Source organism: Mus caroli, chromosome 4 (genome assembly GCF_900094665.2).
Source record: "Mus caroli chromosome 4, CAROLI_EIJ_v1.1, whole genome shotgun sequence".
Classification (NCBI taxonomy): domain Eukaryota; kingdom Metazoa; phylum Chordata; class Mammalia; order Rodentia; family Muridae; genus Mus; species Mus caroli.
The window spans coordinates 79,319,463-79,336,542 of NC_034573.1; the positions used below are offsets into that span (position 1 = coordinate 79,319,463).

Below are 17,080 nucleotides of genomic sequence, written 5' to 3' on the forward strand. Positions count from 1 at the left end.
CCTATAGGGTTGAAGATCCCTTTATCTCCTTGGATACTTTCTCTAGCTCCTCCATTGGGGGCCCTGTGATCCATCCAATAGCTGACTCTGAGCATCCACTTCTGTGTTTGCTAGGCCCCGGCATAGTCTCACAAGAGACAGCTATATCTGGGTCCTATTATTTCTATGGGCATGTGCACTGTGTACATGTGAGCACATGTGCCACAGCAGATGTGCAGTCTGAGGACGATTCTATGGAATTGGTCTCTCCTTCCATCTTTACACAGGATCCGAGGGTCAAACTTGGTTCCCTAGATTTGTGTGACAAGTGCATTTACCAGCTAGGCCATCTCAATGGGCCTTATTTATTAGTTCTAGTTATATTTTTGTTTTTGAAGATTCTCCAGACTTATCCACAGGATTGTATTCTCTGAAAATAGATAATTTCATCCTTATTTTAAATTTTCATTGCATTTTTACTTATTGAGGGGCACATGTGCAGGATTGAACTCAGATGACAGACTTGGTGCCCAGAACCTTTTCCTGCTGAGCTACTGTGCCAGCCCTCCTGTTTCCCTTCCAATGTACACACATTTGGTTTATGTGGTTGATTGGATTCATTTTGTTATTTGTTTCTGTTGAGTTTAAGACAGGTTTGGATTTGACTTTCTGATTTTACACCTTACCTTCCTTAAATTCCCCATTGCATAATTTGTTATAGAGTTGACTATTAAAATTTAAGAGTAAAAAAAGAGCAAAGTAGCTGAGTGTGATGGCTTATATCTCTAATACTAACGTTTGGGAAACTGAGGCAGGAGGGTGGCTGGACTGTTGCAAGTTCAAGGCCTGTAGACTTGCATTCTGTCTGGTATCATTTACTTTGGGCCTAATGATTTCATATAAGGACTTTCTAAGATAGGGCCTCCCTGTCTTCATCTGGAGACACCATTTTGCCTACCATTTCTGAATAAATTCTTGATGTTTTTCAGCATTTCAATATGTCAACCCACTGATTGTCTCGTTCTTTGTTATTTCTAAAGAGAATCTACTGTGACCCTGGGTAGCAATCTCATTTCCCTCTGTGTCATGAGATGTCTCTTTGAATCTTTCCAAATCTTTGTCTTTATTTTTTTTTCTAGTCTGACAATAATGCAAGAATCTCTTCATGTTTATACTATTTGCATAGCGCCTCTTGGCTATACAGGTAAATTTTTCACAAGTTTGGAGTACTTACACAATTAATTCTTTAATTGTCCTCTATCCCTTCTTTTTGGGGTGGAGAGGCTCCCATTAAGAGTACATTTCTAATCTTGAAGGTTTTCTCGAATCTCTTAGTTTCTGTTTATTTTTTAATTCTTTTATGTTTAGGTTGAATAAAGTTTATTTGCCTTTGTTAAACTGATGCTTCTGTCAACTCAACATTGCTGGTAAACTTCTTAAGTTAAAAAAAAAATAGTTATTATCCCACTCTGGACCTTTCATTTTACTCTATGGTTTCCCTGTATTGGTCCTTGCTACTTTATGAGTATCTTTGTTAGGGTCTTACTGCTGTGAGCAGACACCATGGCCAAGGCAATTCTTATAAAGACAACATTTAATTGGAGCTGGCTTACAGGTTCAGAGGTTCAGTCCATTATCATCAAGGTAGAAGCATAGCAGCATCCAGGCAGGCCTGGTGCAGGAGGAGCTGAGAGTTCTACATCTTCACCTGAAGCCTGCTAGTGGAAGACTGGCTTCCAGGCAGCTAGGACTAGAACATTAGAGCCCATGCCCACTGTGACACACCTACTCCAACAAGCCCACACCTCCTGCTAGTGCCACTCCCTGGCCGAAGTCTCTCTCTCCCTGTCTCTCTCTCTCTCTCTCCCTGTCCCTCCTCCTCCTCTCCGTTAGAGACAAAGTGCCTCAGATGATATATGCGCCCTCCATTAGTAGTTCTTATCTTTCCTCCTATTTGGAACCCCTTGCACCCATTCCACTCTTTTCCTCTGCAGTGTGTGGTCATTGGTGTGTTGCCTGTTAAATCCACTTCCTGAAATTCATCCTCCATAGCTAGCCAGAAATTGATGGTTAGACTCACGCACCTCAAATCAATGAGGTGCATCTATGGGGAGTTAGAGAGTATAGAGATCACATGCTTTACAAATCCCAACTGGTTTTTTCCCCATGTCTCTAACACACAGATATGAGGCCTCACATTCAGCCAGAGCACTTGAATAGGTAGAAAGGCCCTTCCTCTGATGGCTCTTGAAACAGCACACAGCCTGGCCTACAGAAACAACCTATCAGATAGCCAGGCTATCTGGGTTTATCAGGGTCCTCTGTGTGCATCTCCCTAGGAAAGTTCTCATACATCTAGTTACCTTGCTCACATTATTCCCATAAACCTAGGGTTGGTTGCACAGGTTGTTATCTCTGAATGGTTTTTCCCATTATATAACTTCTTTTGTGTCAAAACTCTTGTTACAATCAACTAAGACCCTTCTAACAGTGCTGCTGCTTTGTCTGCCCCTCCCCCAACTCCTCCCCTGCCCCAGCAAAGCTACTGCACAAATGGGACTGGGGGAGGAGGGTGGTGAGCTGACAGGAGCCACTCTAGGATAAACCCCATCAACGCCCACTGTTCCTAAGTCAATCTTGTCTCTGAATAAGAGCTTTCTCTCCATCTGTCCTGTGCCTTTCTTTGGTTGCTTTCCAGAGTCTCAAAACAGTTGATTTTACCACTTTGTCAAGTTTTATTGTTGCTTTTGGGGAGAGGAGGTTTACTAAACTTCTACCACTCCAGAAAACTCAATATTTCTACCCCCACCCCCAAGGCATACTCCTAAGTTTATGTTAGGCCAGTAATACTATCAACTAGCTATTCAAAACTGGCTTCGTTTTAATTGAAAATCTAATCTCTCTCCAAGAGCCATTAATGGCTCTATCAGCATCTTGAAAGCATTAGGGGGCCTTAGCAGGAACCATCTTGCTGAATACAAACCACATGTTCAACCCACCGCACGTCGGGCGGCCCTGAAATGCTGCATCTACCTGTAGATACCATCACACTGCCTCGATGCTTAAGGGTGAGGAGAACGGAACTTCTCTGGACCTCTCCTCTGATGGATGAAGTGTTAAGAAAACAGGTTCCTAAGCTCAAACTTGCCTCATGGGACTCCTGATCACCAACAACATAGTTGAAACCACATTATTATTCAGCATCCTGACTTCCTTCACCTAGCAACTATATAAAAAAAAAAAAAAAAAAAAAAAAAAAAAAACCTCCACAAGGCCCCGACAAACCTCAGAATTCCACATGACAAACTAGTCACACACCAGTAAAGCCCTTCAAGGCCAGAGTGTCATGTGGGTAATTGGCAAGAACCTCTTTAAAGGGGATTCTACTCAAAAATAATATCCAAAAAAAAAAAAAAAAAAAAAACCTGAGCAGAGCCCAAAGCTGAGCATCAAGTAATTACACTCTCCATCTTTTCAATTGCCCGGTGTTTTGAAAATGTCACAAATTACAACCAAATGCTGCTGAACATGTATTATTGGTGGGTTCTTTACTTTCTTTCTTTCTCTCTTTCTTACTTTCTTTCTTTCTCTCTTTCTTACTCTCTTTCTCTCTTTCTTTCTTCCTTCCCTTTCTTTTTTCTTCTTTTCACCACAATAAATATACTAGTCATGAGTAGAAAAGTTTTAAATATTTTTCCCTCCCAGAACTAAAATGAACAAAATATATCAGCAAACTATAAATGGCAAGCATTGAAATGCACGTATTTGGTCTTCAGTTTCTGTCCTTGACAGCCCTCTTTGGAAAGTCAGACAGTAATATATGGTCAGAAATTGTATAGATTACTGGGGAAAGAGTTACTAAAGCAGCAAATTTCACAAAAGTCACCCTAGGGCCAATAAACCAAGAAATAAGCTAGGGTATAGTGCGGAAAGTGGCTCAGGACTGACCCAAGGGCGGGGTAAATGCCATGCGCCTTCCCCAAACCTCACTCCTGCTCCTGGCTGGGACCTGTGCAGTAGTTGACAGGATGGGGATCTGAATATAGTTATTTGGAGCACAGACTGTCATCTAGAGTGCTGTAAACAGTGGTTCAGAACTATCCACTCATTTGGTCTTCCCTTACATCCCTCTGCTGAGGTAGGTCCCTGTGCTAAAAGGATGAGACTAGGTATGGCTTTGGAAGCCATGGTGTCACGGAGGAGATCAAATCAACTACTCACGTTTTTAAAAACGTAAGTGCTTTTTATAGTTTGAATCACACCTTCCACTCCAAACGCAAATGTTAAAATTTAGTTTCCACTGTAGTGATATAAAGAGAAGGGGCCGTTTCGGAGAAGTGATGAGTCTTGAGGGCCCTGTCCTCGTGAATGCAGTAGTCCCTTAAAAGGGCTGGAGGGAACTCACTCGGGCTCTTTATTCCTTTCCTGTCACCTGTATGAGACAACAAAATACCATCCTGGAACGAGGATCGGATTCTCTCCAGCTACAGTTGACAGGCGTCCAAAGGTTAAGGGGGAAATAGTAAAGAAGTAAGCCTGGACCTCTTACTAAGCCAAGGTTTGTTTCAGCAGCAGAATGTCTATGGTTTTATAGGGGTAGTCTGAGATGGAACTGAATAGACAATGGGACATATAGGAAAGCTGGAGTTAGAACAGACTGAAGCCTATTTATTTTTATAATTTCTGTATACTTATTTTGAGGAATGGATAGTTTGTTGGAGCAGTAGGGAAGAGGTTTGGGTTTGTTTGTTTGTTTGTTTGTTTAATAACACCATAGGACTTTCTCCATCCTTGCTACTGCCTAAGAAAAGCAAGACACAGTCTGCATCCCCAGACCTATCAGTGCATAGGATAAGAACAAGAAAACTACACTGAGCAGTAAGTTCCTCTGCAAAACCTATACCTCACGGAGAGCAAAGGTACCCAACAAAGCATATAGAGGCAAGGAGACTTTTTTGTTGAGCATGCCCTGTCAGAGTGCCTTACTGCCCTCCTCTGATCGCTCCACTTTTGCTCAGCTGTTCTGTTTCCCCAAGTTCTGAGATACCCCATTTCCATCTTCAGGTAGACACTGACTGAAACAGAAACTAAGCACACTCTACAGAGGCGCATGCAGCCCTACGATGCACTGATTATATTGACTCCCTTGTAAAGCATCTGAACACTGCGCTGCGAGGGAGCTGTGATGGTCACTTGTATTTGTCAACTTGACACAATATAGAATCTTCTAGGAAGACTGTCTCAATGATATATGCGGATATATGTGTATGAGAATTTATATGAGTATATATGCATATGCCCAGATCAGATTGGCCAGTGTTCATGCCAGTGAGGAAATTATTTCTTAATTGGGTAAATTGGGGTGGTAATAAAATGTCATATTAAGTTTTCCAAATTCAGAAAAAGACAAATGTCACATGTTTTATCTGTGGTTCCTAGCTCTAAATCATCAGAGATAGGTCCATAACCCAGAATAACCACAAAAATCAGATGAGAAAAAGGGACCATAGGGTTGGGGAAGAGTTGTAGGGGGCGCAAAGGGAAAGTAGGAAGATGGAGGGGTGCTTTAATTTAGGGGTGAGGAGAGAGATCATTACAGAAGGATACAGAGGGAGGATAGATAACAGAATGCTTGAAAGTATCATAGGGAATCACAGTTTATATTTACTTAAAAGTGCATATAAGTGTATGTACATTTGTGATATATATATATGTGTGTGTGTGTGTATGTATGTATATGTATAGAGTGATAATGCTGTCCGCCCACCAAAAGCCATAGACTATCTTTCAGAAACCCTAGCACCAGGCATGAGAAACCTCCTTTTGAACTGGTTAAGGAAGTCCAAGAGATTCCTAAAAACAATACAGGCTATTTCTGTTTCCCTTAGTTGCCTCCCAGAGTCGATTTTGGGTTCCTATTTCTAAAAACATACATATTTTAGAGTCAGAGGATTGGAGTTGGATCGGACCCTCCAATCCACACTGAGACAGCTTCCACACTGAGAGCTAGATTTCACAGTTTAGGAAGGTCCTATGCAGGCTCCCAATGGAGGGAAGGAGCCAATATCTCTACCCAGCTGTGATGCCTATGAACCACAAGCAATGACCAGCATGGCAAGGTATCCCTAAATGCACAATAGTGGCACTTACTTCTTGGTAGTAATCAACAGCTGTCTAATTGGACTTAAGGTCCTCTCCCAGGAGGGATTGTCATGCCTGGTAATAGAAATCTAGCCAACTATCCAGAGGTGAAATCATGAATCCTAAGAGGAGAACCTACTACAGCCACTTTACAAAGCCAGTATAATTACTGATCCTTATACCTACAGATAAACAGACTCTCCAGTCCTCATCCCAGACGCTTCTCTTTGCAGCAGATAGAGACCATTATGGAAAGCCAGAACTGCCTAAAAAGCAGAAAGCAAGTGATCACGGGGCAGCCAGCCCCAACTGATACAACTACAACATGATTCTTGCTCCTAAGGATCAGAGGATATCACAAAAGAGAGGGTAGAAGATAAGAGCCAGAGGACCAGAAAGTCTGCTGCAAGAATTGTCTCTCCTAGAAATGACAAGAAGACATCACCAAGGATACTTCAACAATATGGCTGCCTGAATAAGACCTGAAGAATGTCAACAGCAATGGACATGCCAATGTAGAAGAGGGAAAGCTCACTGAGCCCCAGCCCTAAATACAAAACTACAAACAACTAATGGAAAATGAGCGAGGGACAATCATTGTCCCTAGGGAGGTGCCACCTAATTGGTTGTTCCATACCAAGTTGTCAGCCCTGAAAAATCATTCATATATGTATAGGTGGACATATATGGATATTATGTATATTGCCAGACTCATCAAGTTGTATTTGTGTATTATGTAATTTAATATACAATAAATGATATATAATAAATATATAATTAATTAATATATAATTAAAGAAAAAGAGACCATTAATTTGAAAGGTAGTAGGAAACATGTAGAAGAAATTAGAGGAAGGAAATGTAGAAGGAAAATTATCTAATTTTATTTTATTTTTTTAATTTGTAAAAAAAAAATTAGCTGGATATGCTGACTCATGCCTTTAAGCACAGCACAGCAGAGGCAGACAGATCTTTATGAGTTCAAGGTCAGCCTGGTCTAAATAGTGAGTTCTAGGCCAGCCAAGTCTACATAGCAAGACTTATGCATAGATTTATCTCAAAATATAAAAACTAAAACAAATTGTAAAAAATACAAAGTAATTTCTTGAAGAGACAGACAGACAACTTCTGGTCTATCTAAGGAAACATTTGAATACATGCCTACACAATAATTACAAGTGCTGGGTTACCCTGGGGGTCTAGGAAATCCTCTGACAGCATGTCATTGCAGCCATTACTGGAGGAAGGGTATGCCCCACAGAGGAACCACATTGACAGTGTCCTCTGGCAGAAAAGGTAAGAAGGGAACTGAGAAAGGTACTAGAGGCTGAAGTGGAGGGGCCCAGGCAAGCAGGTACTAGAACCTACACAGCTGCAGAGGAGATGGTAAAGATTTAGTATCTTTAGAATTATAGCAACCCAGGGACTTAATGAGCTGATGGCAAGGTCTAATTTTCTAAGGCTCTGTGGCTCAGATGAAGGTTCGGAATGGACATGAGATGAAAGGTCAGAGCCAAGCTCGAGTGCAACATAAAGAGGTGGGGTTGGCATTCTGCTAGAGGAAGCAACAACGCATGAGAAGGGAGAAAGTTTGAGACACTGGTGAAAAGTGAGCTGCAGTGAAATATCAGAGCTACATGGGGAAGGACAGACAGAGGGACGGCTAATGGTGGAGAAAGGGACGAAGTGTCAATGAACCAAAAGTTCCAGCAATACGGAGGACTGTAGTCATGAGTGTAGACAAGAAAGCAAGCCAGAAAGATAGGATACCAGGATTTACAAACCCTTCGTAGGAGGAGCATTTTGGATTATAACAACATTCAGAATACGGCTTGACAGAGGTGGCTGTAGAACAGAAGAAGGGGACACACAAGATCAGTAAGTGAAACAGGCAGAGTGCAAGTCATCTCCGGAGCAGTTCCTGGACAACGAAGAGCGTGCAATCCTGCGGATTCCCTGACAAATCGATCGCAGCCCCTTCAGGAAGATTCTTCCATCATTACAGCCTCCCATCTCCTCTGCCACCTCCAGCCTGCACACTTGGCTTGATTAATAATAATAATAAAAAAAAAAAAAAAAAAAAAAAACCTTTGATACAGCCTCCACAGACCTCCATAGTGTCCCACGTGAGCTGTTTAGCTTGTTTACTTGGGACAACGGTGTACATCACAAGCATGGAAAGCTACTGGTGATAAACCCAGCTTCTCACTCTCTGACCTCAGGCTTTGTGGTTGTGTGTCTCCAGTGTGGACTGGTGCACTATGTCCCCAATCGTCAGGACTGCATAGCTTGTCCTTCTCCTAAAATGTCAAAGGCTGGTGATCATTATGCTCCTATATCATGCCTAGTATGTAACAGATACCAAATAAAACGTGCAGATTTCAAAAATGTTAGAGGAAAAGAAAGGGAACTATTTGGAAGAGGTCAAGGACCTAGTAGGAGACAGAAGGCATGGCCAGGGGAGGGTAGCAAAAGAGGGGGATGATCACGGTCAGAGTGTGAGATACGTGGATGAAAAGTGTCGCAATGAACCCCATTTCTTTGTGCAGTTAATATATGCTAACTAAAAGAAAAAGCAAACATGAAGATGATTTTGAGTGTTTTCACCCTAAAGAGGTGCTTGAGAATATAAATGTGCTACCCTGATTGAAACTGTAGCACTCAGGATTATTCTTTGCCCTAGGTGGCATTTTACAAAGCAGAACTTGATTCCATTTTGAGTGCAGAGGAAGACAGAGGGTGACTCTGTACTCTCTTGTCCTTGTAGACACAAACTGTCCACAAGTAGACAAGATACACAAATGACAACCTCTCCTTCAAAGTACAAAGATGCCACCTATAAACTTACCAAAGTAGCCTGGAACATGGGAGCACATGGATATACTAAAACTACATCGGGGGCTGGAGAGATGGCCCCATGGTAAACAACACTGGCTACTCATTCAGAGCACCTACATTCTGTGCCCATCACCCACAAGATGGGCATACATACATGCAGGTACATCATTCATATACATAAATTAAAATTAAGTAAATTTTTTTAAATCAGAAAAACAGACCTAAGAACTTATCAAACATATAAAGATAAGCAAAGAGTGTAATGCCCTTACCTGAACACCAAAAGGAGTAGAATCCATAACACTCCAATGACAATGGCCCCACACACCTGTCATCTGACCACTCAGAATGTCCCTCAAGAGTTCCACCAACAGCGAACTCCCACTTCTCTCCTGGACTTCAAGCTCAGGATGGCCTCCACAGTTTGATGAGGTCAACTAAATCTCCCAGTCTGTCCATCCATCCATCCATCCATCCATCCATCCATCCAGTCTTCCATCAGGACCCAATTGCACACCTGGCCTCTACTGCCTTGCTCCCACATCACTGCAGCTCAGTTCTGCAGACCTTTTAGCAGCTCTTCAGTTGGGCTGATTAATACTGTATCAACCACCTTCAGAGAGTCTCTGCATCTATAACAGCTCCCTGCCCCTGTAAGGCCTCTTTGAAATCTATGGCATCTTTAGCTCTTTTGCAGCCCCTTTGAAACCTACATAAAGATATAATTGCCAGGTGATATGTAATGAATGACCTGAGAGTTAATAGTCGTAGTTGGATTGGAATAAAAGATACTGTGTTTTCTCTGGCCAGATTCAAAGGGAAGTCAAGACAAATTGGCCATGTGCAACCAATCAATCCAGAGTGGCTTATGATTTGGTTTTCAATAAATGTTAGCACTGTGAAGAGATGCAAATATGTCTGTGTTTCTGGCATATCACACTTAGAAAAAAAAACATACCAGAAAAATAATAATAAATCTTAAAAGTGGGAGCTAGAGAGATGCTCTTTTAGAGGACATGGTTCATTTCCCAGCATCCGTGCAATACAACTACCTGTAACACCAATTCTGAAAGATACAAAGCCCTTCTGGAGTCCACGGGCATACCTATACATGCCTTATACTCAACACAGATACACACGTATACACAAACCAAAAGTAAGTTAAATACATAAATTAAAAGTAAATACACTTTTTGAAAACTTTATACAGTGCACATATTATTAAAATGCCACTTCATGCCCTATAAATGGGTACAATTATTATGTGTCAATTTAAAATACAGATATTTTCAAAAGAATAAATCAACTGAACATAAAAATTTTAAACTGGCAAAACTAATTTATGGTATTAAATTGCTATGATATGGTATAATGGGGCAAGAAATGTAGCTCAGTTAATTTGTCTGGCATTTGGGAGGACCTGGCTTCAATACCCAGCTTGGAAAAAACCCACGATGGCCATGTTCTACTTCTGTAGATGTGGTATAGATTTGGCTAAGCACTGTGTGTACAGTAAAAATGCACTGATCTATGTAACTATACTGCATTCACTTTCTGTATGTTATATTCAAATTTCTTGTAGTTGGATGAAAACAAGGAAATTGTAGATTCCTAATTAGCTTCAATTTGAACAGATTCCCCATTGTAAGAATCAAACAAAAGGCAAGTCAAACAAGGATCGTAAAGAATATTCTAAAAGGTCAAGATACTCTGCATTTCTGCCACCCGTGGAGCCTCGGCCATGATCACCCAGCTTTGCCACTGTTACATAGAAGCAGTTAGAGCAGATGCATAAAAGAATGGATATGGCCATGTTCCAACATAATGTACCCGCCAATGGTGAACTTCAACTATTGTAATTTTCAACATGTCCTGAAATAATTTTTTCAGTTACTGAAAATGATAAAGCCATTCTTAGCTTCCCATCTGTACAAAAGCAGACTGTTAGCTGGATTTAGCCTGCAGGTTTGCCCTAAGGTGATGTGCATATACCCATGTCGGGTCTGTAGACCTGGCCTGACCTCTTGTTAATCCTTCTCTCACCTTTGTAAGTAGGCAGATACTGCATTATCTTGTCACCATTTGGAAATTTACTGTCCCGAGGTTTGATGAGGCCAACTGGACAGGTAGGGAGGTAGTTAAAATCGTGTTTATACGTTGTGAGTAAATCCATAGTCTCTTGACTCGGAACATATGTGTCAGGCTGGTGGAATGTCACAGGTAACATTTTGTGAAGCCCAAAATCTCTCCTAGGAAAAGAATAAACACAAGTCATTGGGGTCCTTGCTCAGAAAAAAGACAGTGCTGTCCCCTTGGCTCGAAATAACAAACATTTCATTCTACCCTATCTCCTTACCTTCTATTTTTCTCTCTTCTACTATGGAACATGTCACTACGGTTGACTTTTTTCCCATATTTGACCCCTCGGGTGTCATCCTTGACCCCACCCTTCAAAGCCACCAAGACTGTCACCAGGAGCAGCCCCTCTACCTTATTGGTTTTCCTTTCCTCTTTGGTCCAGACCCTCGCCCTTTTTTACTTGGGCCACGAGACAACCTTCTCCCTATCTTCCTCCTTCTGCTCCAATTGTCTTGGTGTGTCAAGAGTAAACGGTGAATAAAAAGTCAGATCAGCTTGCCCAGTATCTTTAAATGTCTTCCAGACTAAACCCAGCTCACCCATGCAATTTACAAGTTGTCGCACACCTGTCCCCTGACTTATTCCCCACCCCCACCTACACCACGTGTCAACCATAGGGCTCACTGAGAAGGAAGGCTCTTCTGTACTGAATTTCCTACCTGTCTTCCATCCAACCCCTCATGTGGGGCTGGCATCAGTTAGCATCTGTTTCTCAGATACACTCACCTTTCTCTGTGTTCTCAGAAACTTCTTCTACTAATATTTATCGCCTCTACTCAGCCTTACAGAAAACCCAGAAGAGAAAAAAATGTCATCAAGGCACAAAGTCTTCACTTCTTTGCTATCTACTGTCAGTGCCCCCATTATGTCGAAGAGGAACAAAACAGTAAGACGGAAAAGACAGAATACTGTTCGCCAAAGTAATCACTTCCCAAATCATTGCACATCTGTGACAGGCCCAGGTGGCACCTGCCCATCATGCTGGCTATACCCAGCTGAGCCTGGCTATCCTGCCCACTGCAACAGTCTCTACTGCTGATTTCTCCATAAGACCCAGTTCCTCCAAAGACCAACTGCTTCTTCCTGAATCCCATTTAGCCAAACAGGACAAGGGAGAAGCAGAGTTTTCCCCTTAAAGGTACTTGAGTAAACAGCTCTGTCAATGGAAGGGAGAGAATTCCAGACAGGAAACATTAGGCTAAACACTAATAAAACCTACTTCCAGGCTGAAACCTGGGGCAGCATTACTGAGCTATGCTTGAGTAGCAAGGGTAACACGCTCCACTGTAAACTGTCTTGCATGAATTATACACGGGGTTGTCCATAAACCCAAAGCAGGTCCTGAGCATGCTTGGTGGGATGAAGGACTGGGGAAGCATAAGAATTAGTCTCCTTGGGACTGCAAGTGGGAAACAGGAGATGCTTCGGCTGAACTCCTATAACACCCTCTTGGTACATCTTAAAATATATCCTAGTAGCAAGAACAACAACTGCAGCCTGACCTGCCTTCCTAGCAGCCTCGCTGTGGGCAAACAGCAAAGGGAAGCTGAGGGACCCCAGCATCTGGAAGTCAATTATATATATGGGAGTTATGGAATAAACAGGCCGACAAGAAGCTAATAAGAAACCAAGGGTCAGGTTCACACTTTTCACCTTCTTAGATTAAGGTTGTGACTTCTCACAACTCAACCAATTGCAGCAAGACACTAGGAGACACTAAGCCTCCATGAGCTGTACGGACCAAAGAAAATGGCTAAAACCCCATCTGAAAATCAGCTAACCTGAGAGTTATCTTCCTTCTAAAGTTCACCTTCTGGAAAGAAAATACCTAACAGGAGCTGAAGTTTCTCTCCACTCCCAGGACTAAAGTGGCATTTTGAGGCCACCTTATCTATGTTCAGTGATGGCTAACCAGGCTGTGGTCCCTCTGCAGTTCTGAGGTATAGCAGAAAGTACCAAAAGTCATCATTGAAGAGCAAAGCTAATTGTCCATGCTTGCATGCTGAGGCCTCCCATCCCAGAGCTCTATGACTACCCTAAAAAGCTTACTTCTCCTCCAAGATGCCATTTTCCAAGGGTATTCAGCCCTGCAGACTAACAGCTGAAGCAGACTCAATGCTCCATCTGCTGTTCACCCTTAAAAAGCTGCTAAGCAATAATGCTCACAAACTCACCAGCTCAGGGGCTAGCCTCAAGTCGCTCCTCGAAGACAGAAGCAGACGCACAAAACATCATGCTAAGTTTAGGGAATGGATTCATTACTTAACCTCCTTCCAGACAGAAGATTCAAATCGCGATATGAATGTGCATCTTTATTTGAATTCATTTACCAGCTCTAGAGAAGGCAAATCATTAGGGGGAGGAGAAGCCGCTCACCTTCAGGGGAAAGGGTCAGTTTTAAGTTTGAAGTTTGATTCATTTTTTATCTGGCCCAAAAATAGTCACCATGGCTTGCAAATGAATTTTATCAGAATGTATGGGCTTCCTCATTAGATTTTTATGTTGGGAAACATTCCCCGAAACTTATCATTAGCGGCAGCCTAACTGCCTGTCCCCAGTCTCACATAATCTTACATCTTTCAAGTTCATGAAAAAAAAAAAAGTTATTTTATTCTACACAGAAACTGCTTAAACTTAACCACTTGTTTTTCAACATTCAATGGCTTCTCTCTTCCTATGGTACATTCCCTAGTGTTTAACCTCACTGTGGTTCTGAATAAAGAAAAAAAAAAAAAAAAGGTCAAAGATCTAAGTTTCCTTTAGGTAGGTAGCTATAAAAGGTACCCAGCATGGAAAGCCAAGAGTTAAACTAGAATTAAGTACTGGTTAAAGTGGCCCTGCTGGGGAAGTTATAGCAACTTCATTTCAAATCATTTGGCTATGCTAAAGAAAGGTGTTGGGCATGAACAGAGAAAAAGGAAAGGGGAAATTACAGAATTGCTAATGAAAACCATTTGCCTGGAAGTGGAGAATGGAGAATTTTCACAGGAGCCAAACAAAGTTTACTTTTCAAAAATAATTTAATATTTATATAAATTTCAAAAGGTATTATAGTAGCCGCCAGGGAATCAATCATGTTAAAATGGACTCTGTCTTAGGGGGTGAGGGGTGGCTTCCTATTTGCCAAAGCAGACTGTCACCCTTTCCCTAAATCACCTGCTTGAGCTCTTCATCCACAGACCATCTTCTACCCTGCATCCATATCTTTCCCCAGCTGTCTCCTTTCTGGCAGTATTTAAACATGCCCCAGTATCTCCCATATTTTAAAGAAAAATAAAATATTTTATAATTTTTAATTGGTTATTTTATTTACATTTCAAATGTTCTCCCCCTTCTCAGTTTCCCCTCCACAAATCCCCTATCCCATCCCTATCCCTACCCCTTCTATGAGGGTGCTCCCCCACCAGCCTCACCACCCTAACATTCCCCTAAATTCCCCTAAGCATCAGGCTTTCATAGGACCAAGGGCCTCTCCTCCTATTGATGCCCAACAAGGCCATCCTCTGCTATATATATGGCTGGAGCCATGAGTCCCTCCAGGTGTACTCTTTGGTTGATTGTTTAATCCCCAGGAGCTCTGGCGGGGAGCCTCTCCTTATCCCCTCTCTCCTCTAGAAAGGGTCTACATGACTTCCCTCCTCCCACACATTCCCCAACCACAGAACATGGCTCTACTGTTTATACTAGCCAAGGCATCTCTGAGCCAATCTATGTCTCTCATTGTTAGCCTCCTGCATAGATAAATTAGTCACGGTGTCTATCCTCAGATTCATGTTTTTGTTCTTTCTCTTTGTCCCCAATTGACCCTCTTCTCATGGCTTGTCCTCTTAACCATCTCCTCTTATCCAGGTAGAAAGATACTCTTTGCCTTATTTGTTTATTTTATTATTTCCATATGTAATTTTCAAACTTCCCCAGGTCAGAAGACACCTTCTAAGGAAGCCATTATGTCATCTCAGGCAGGTCTGGGAAGCCTTTTCCAGAACATTGAGAAAGATCCTTCAGCGGAGCTACAAAGCTGGATCCCAGCATCATCCCTGCAGCCAGTAAATGCTAGTACAACTACCCGGGATTCCAATTATACATCATTATCTCTCCTCTATCTCAGTTCTTCCAATCCTGCTCAGGCAGAAGCTAACATCTGTCACCATTCCATGTAGCCTAGAAGAAACCATGATTAAACTACTCAACAGGACTAGAGTTGGCCCAGCCAATAGGTTTCTGGGACAGCGCCAGCAGGTGGGAGAAGAAATGGCCCTGGCTGAGTCTTTGCTCCTTCATTTTCCATGAACTGCTTGTGAGTCACAGCTTCAGCCTGAAGGCAGTCACCAGCCTGTGCCAGATGAGGCAGCTAAAACCAGCCTTTGCCAGATTCTTTGCTTTCAGAAAAGCAAAATGAGGCAGTCTTGGAAAGGAAAGAGCTAAAGCCAAAGTTCTGTATGTCGCTGGGCCTAGATCCCTGCTCGTCCCACACACCAGAAGCAGGCTTCTGAATTAAGGATAACTGAATTGAAATGGAATTTGGGTTGCCACCCAAGACATGGAATTCACACTTTGAGCCTCATCAAACTACCTGTCCAATAAACAAACAAACAGAAATGCTTTTCAGAAGATTGTGAAACCGGAAATAATCCAGAGTCTCCGAATGCAACATTCACAATACTGTCCAGAAGTAATAGGAAACCATTCAACTCTCTGCAGGAAAACACGACCCACGTGCCTCAAGCAGAGCAGATGCTGAACCCAGCAGCAATCTCAGAGCAGCTGTTTTCACTATGCTTCATGAGAAAGGGCTAGAAAATGACACAAAAGAAATAAAAGCTATTATCCAAAAAAAAAATAATAATAATAAATGGAAACTAAAAAAGCTAACGGCAGGCCTGGGGGTGCATCCCTGTAACCCCCAAATTCCTGCGCTCGGAGGGAGAATGAGAATCTGATCCCAAGTTCAGGCTAGCCTGGGATTCTGAGGGAGACCTCATCTCAAAGAAAAAAATCTAAAAAATATATTATCTGAGAAAAAATAATTCACTGGGCTTAGAGAGAGGAGGAAGAGGTCAGCAAATGTAGAGGCAGAGTAATTAAAAGCTATCTAATTTGAACCAAAAGGAGGGAGACTAAGGCAGAGAAGCAGACGAACAGGAACATAGATAGATTCTTAATGAAATAATGGGCAAAATGTGCACAAACTCAGTCAAAGGAGCACATCAAGGAAGCCAAGGCTCTCAGGCTTCCCCCGGCAAGCCTAGCGCTGAGAGCCTTGTCTTGTCTTCATCAGGCCTCAACCCTGAGCCCCACCACCAACTCGGATAACTGCAGCCTTGAGTAACAGAGAATCCTCAAAGAAAACCCACACAGTTTAACCAGCATGTCAAGACGGCTCATTACCACTTCTTCCATCCTTCCTGGCTTTGGGAAAGGGTACCAAATGCCCTTTCTCTCCTACTCTTCCTTTCTTAATCTCACTTATTTAGCGATGAGCCATATCAATAAAATAAAATAAAATAAAATTTTAAAAAGTTAAAAATAAAACAAAGAGTCTATACTACTCATCCACCCCAACATCCTCTCTCTCTCTCTCTCTCTCTCTCTCCCTCTCTCTCCCCCCCCCCCCCCCCCCCCCCCCCCCCCCCCCCCCCCCCCCGCAAGCATGCATGGATGAACTTCCAATGTGCTCCGCCCACATCTCCCTCCCTTTTAGAGTACTACATATCACTGCAGAAGCTGGCTTAGGCAACAGACATATTGTCCCAAGTGGGCTCCCAAGTCTTTCATCTAGTGACAGCCTAATGAGAGGCAAAGCTAGAAATGCAAACTTCCGTCATAACTTGATGCTGGACCTAGCTAAACTAAATAAAGGCAAGTCCTCTGCAGGAGAATTACCAAACGCTGCAAAGTTTTTAAAAGAGAAAAAATATTTTTTTTTCCAGTAAAAAGGACTGGAACTCGCAGGCATTCCCCTTCTGACACCTGCTTTAAATCC

At 42.3% G+C, this 17,080-nt stretch overlaps 1 protein-coding gene across 1 annotated transcript in view; it reads right to left on the reverse strand.

The window, feature by feature from the left end:
* Positions 1 to 17,080, reverse strand: part of Saxo1 (stabilizer of axonemal microtubules 1) — a 100,299-nt gene that overhangs the window by 12,397 nt on the left and 70,822 nt on the right. Inside the window, exon 3 of the mRNA XM_021160759.1 lies at positions 11,002 to 11,207. Within this exon, the coding sequence (XP_021016418.1) occupies positions 11,002 to 11,207 (206 nt within the window). The remainder of the gene's footprint in view (positions 1 to 11,001; positions 11,208 to 17,080) is intronic.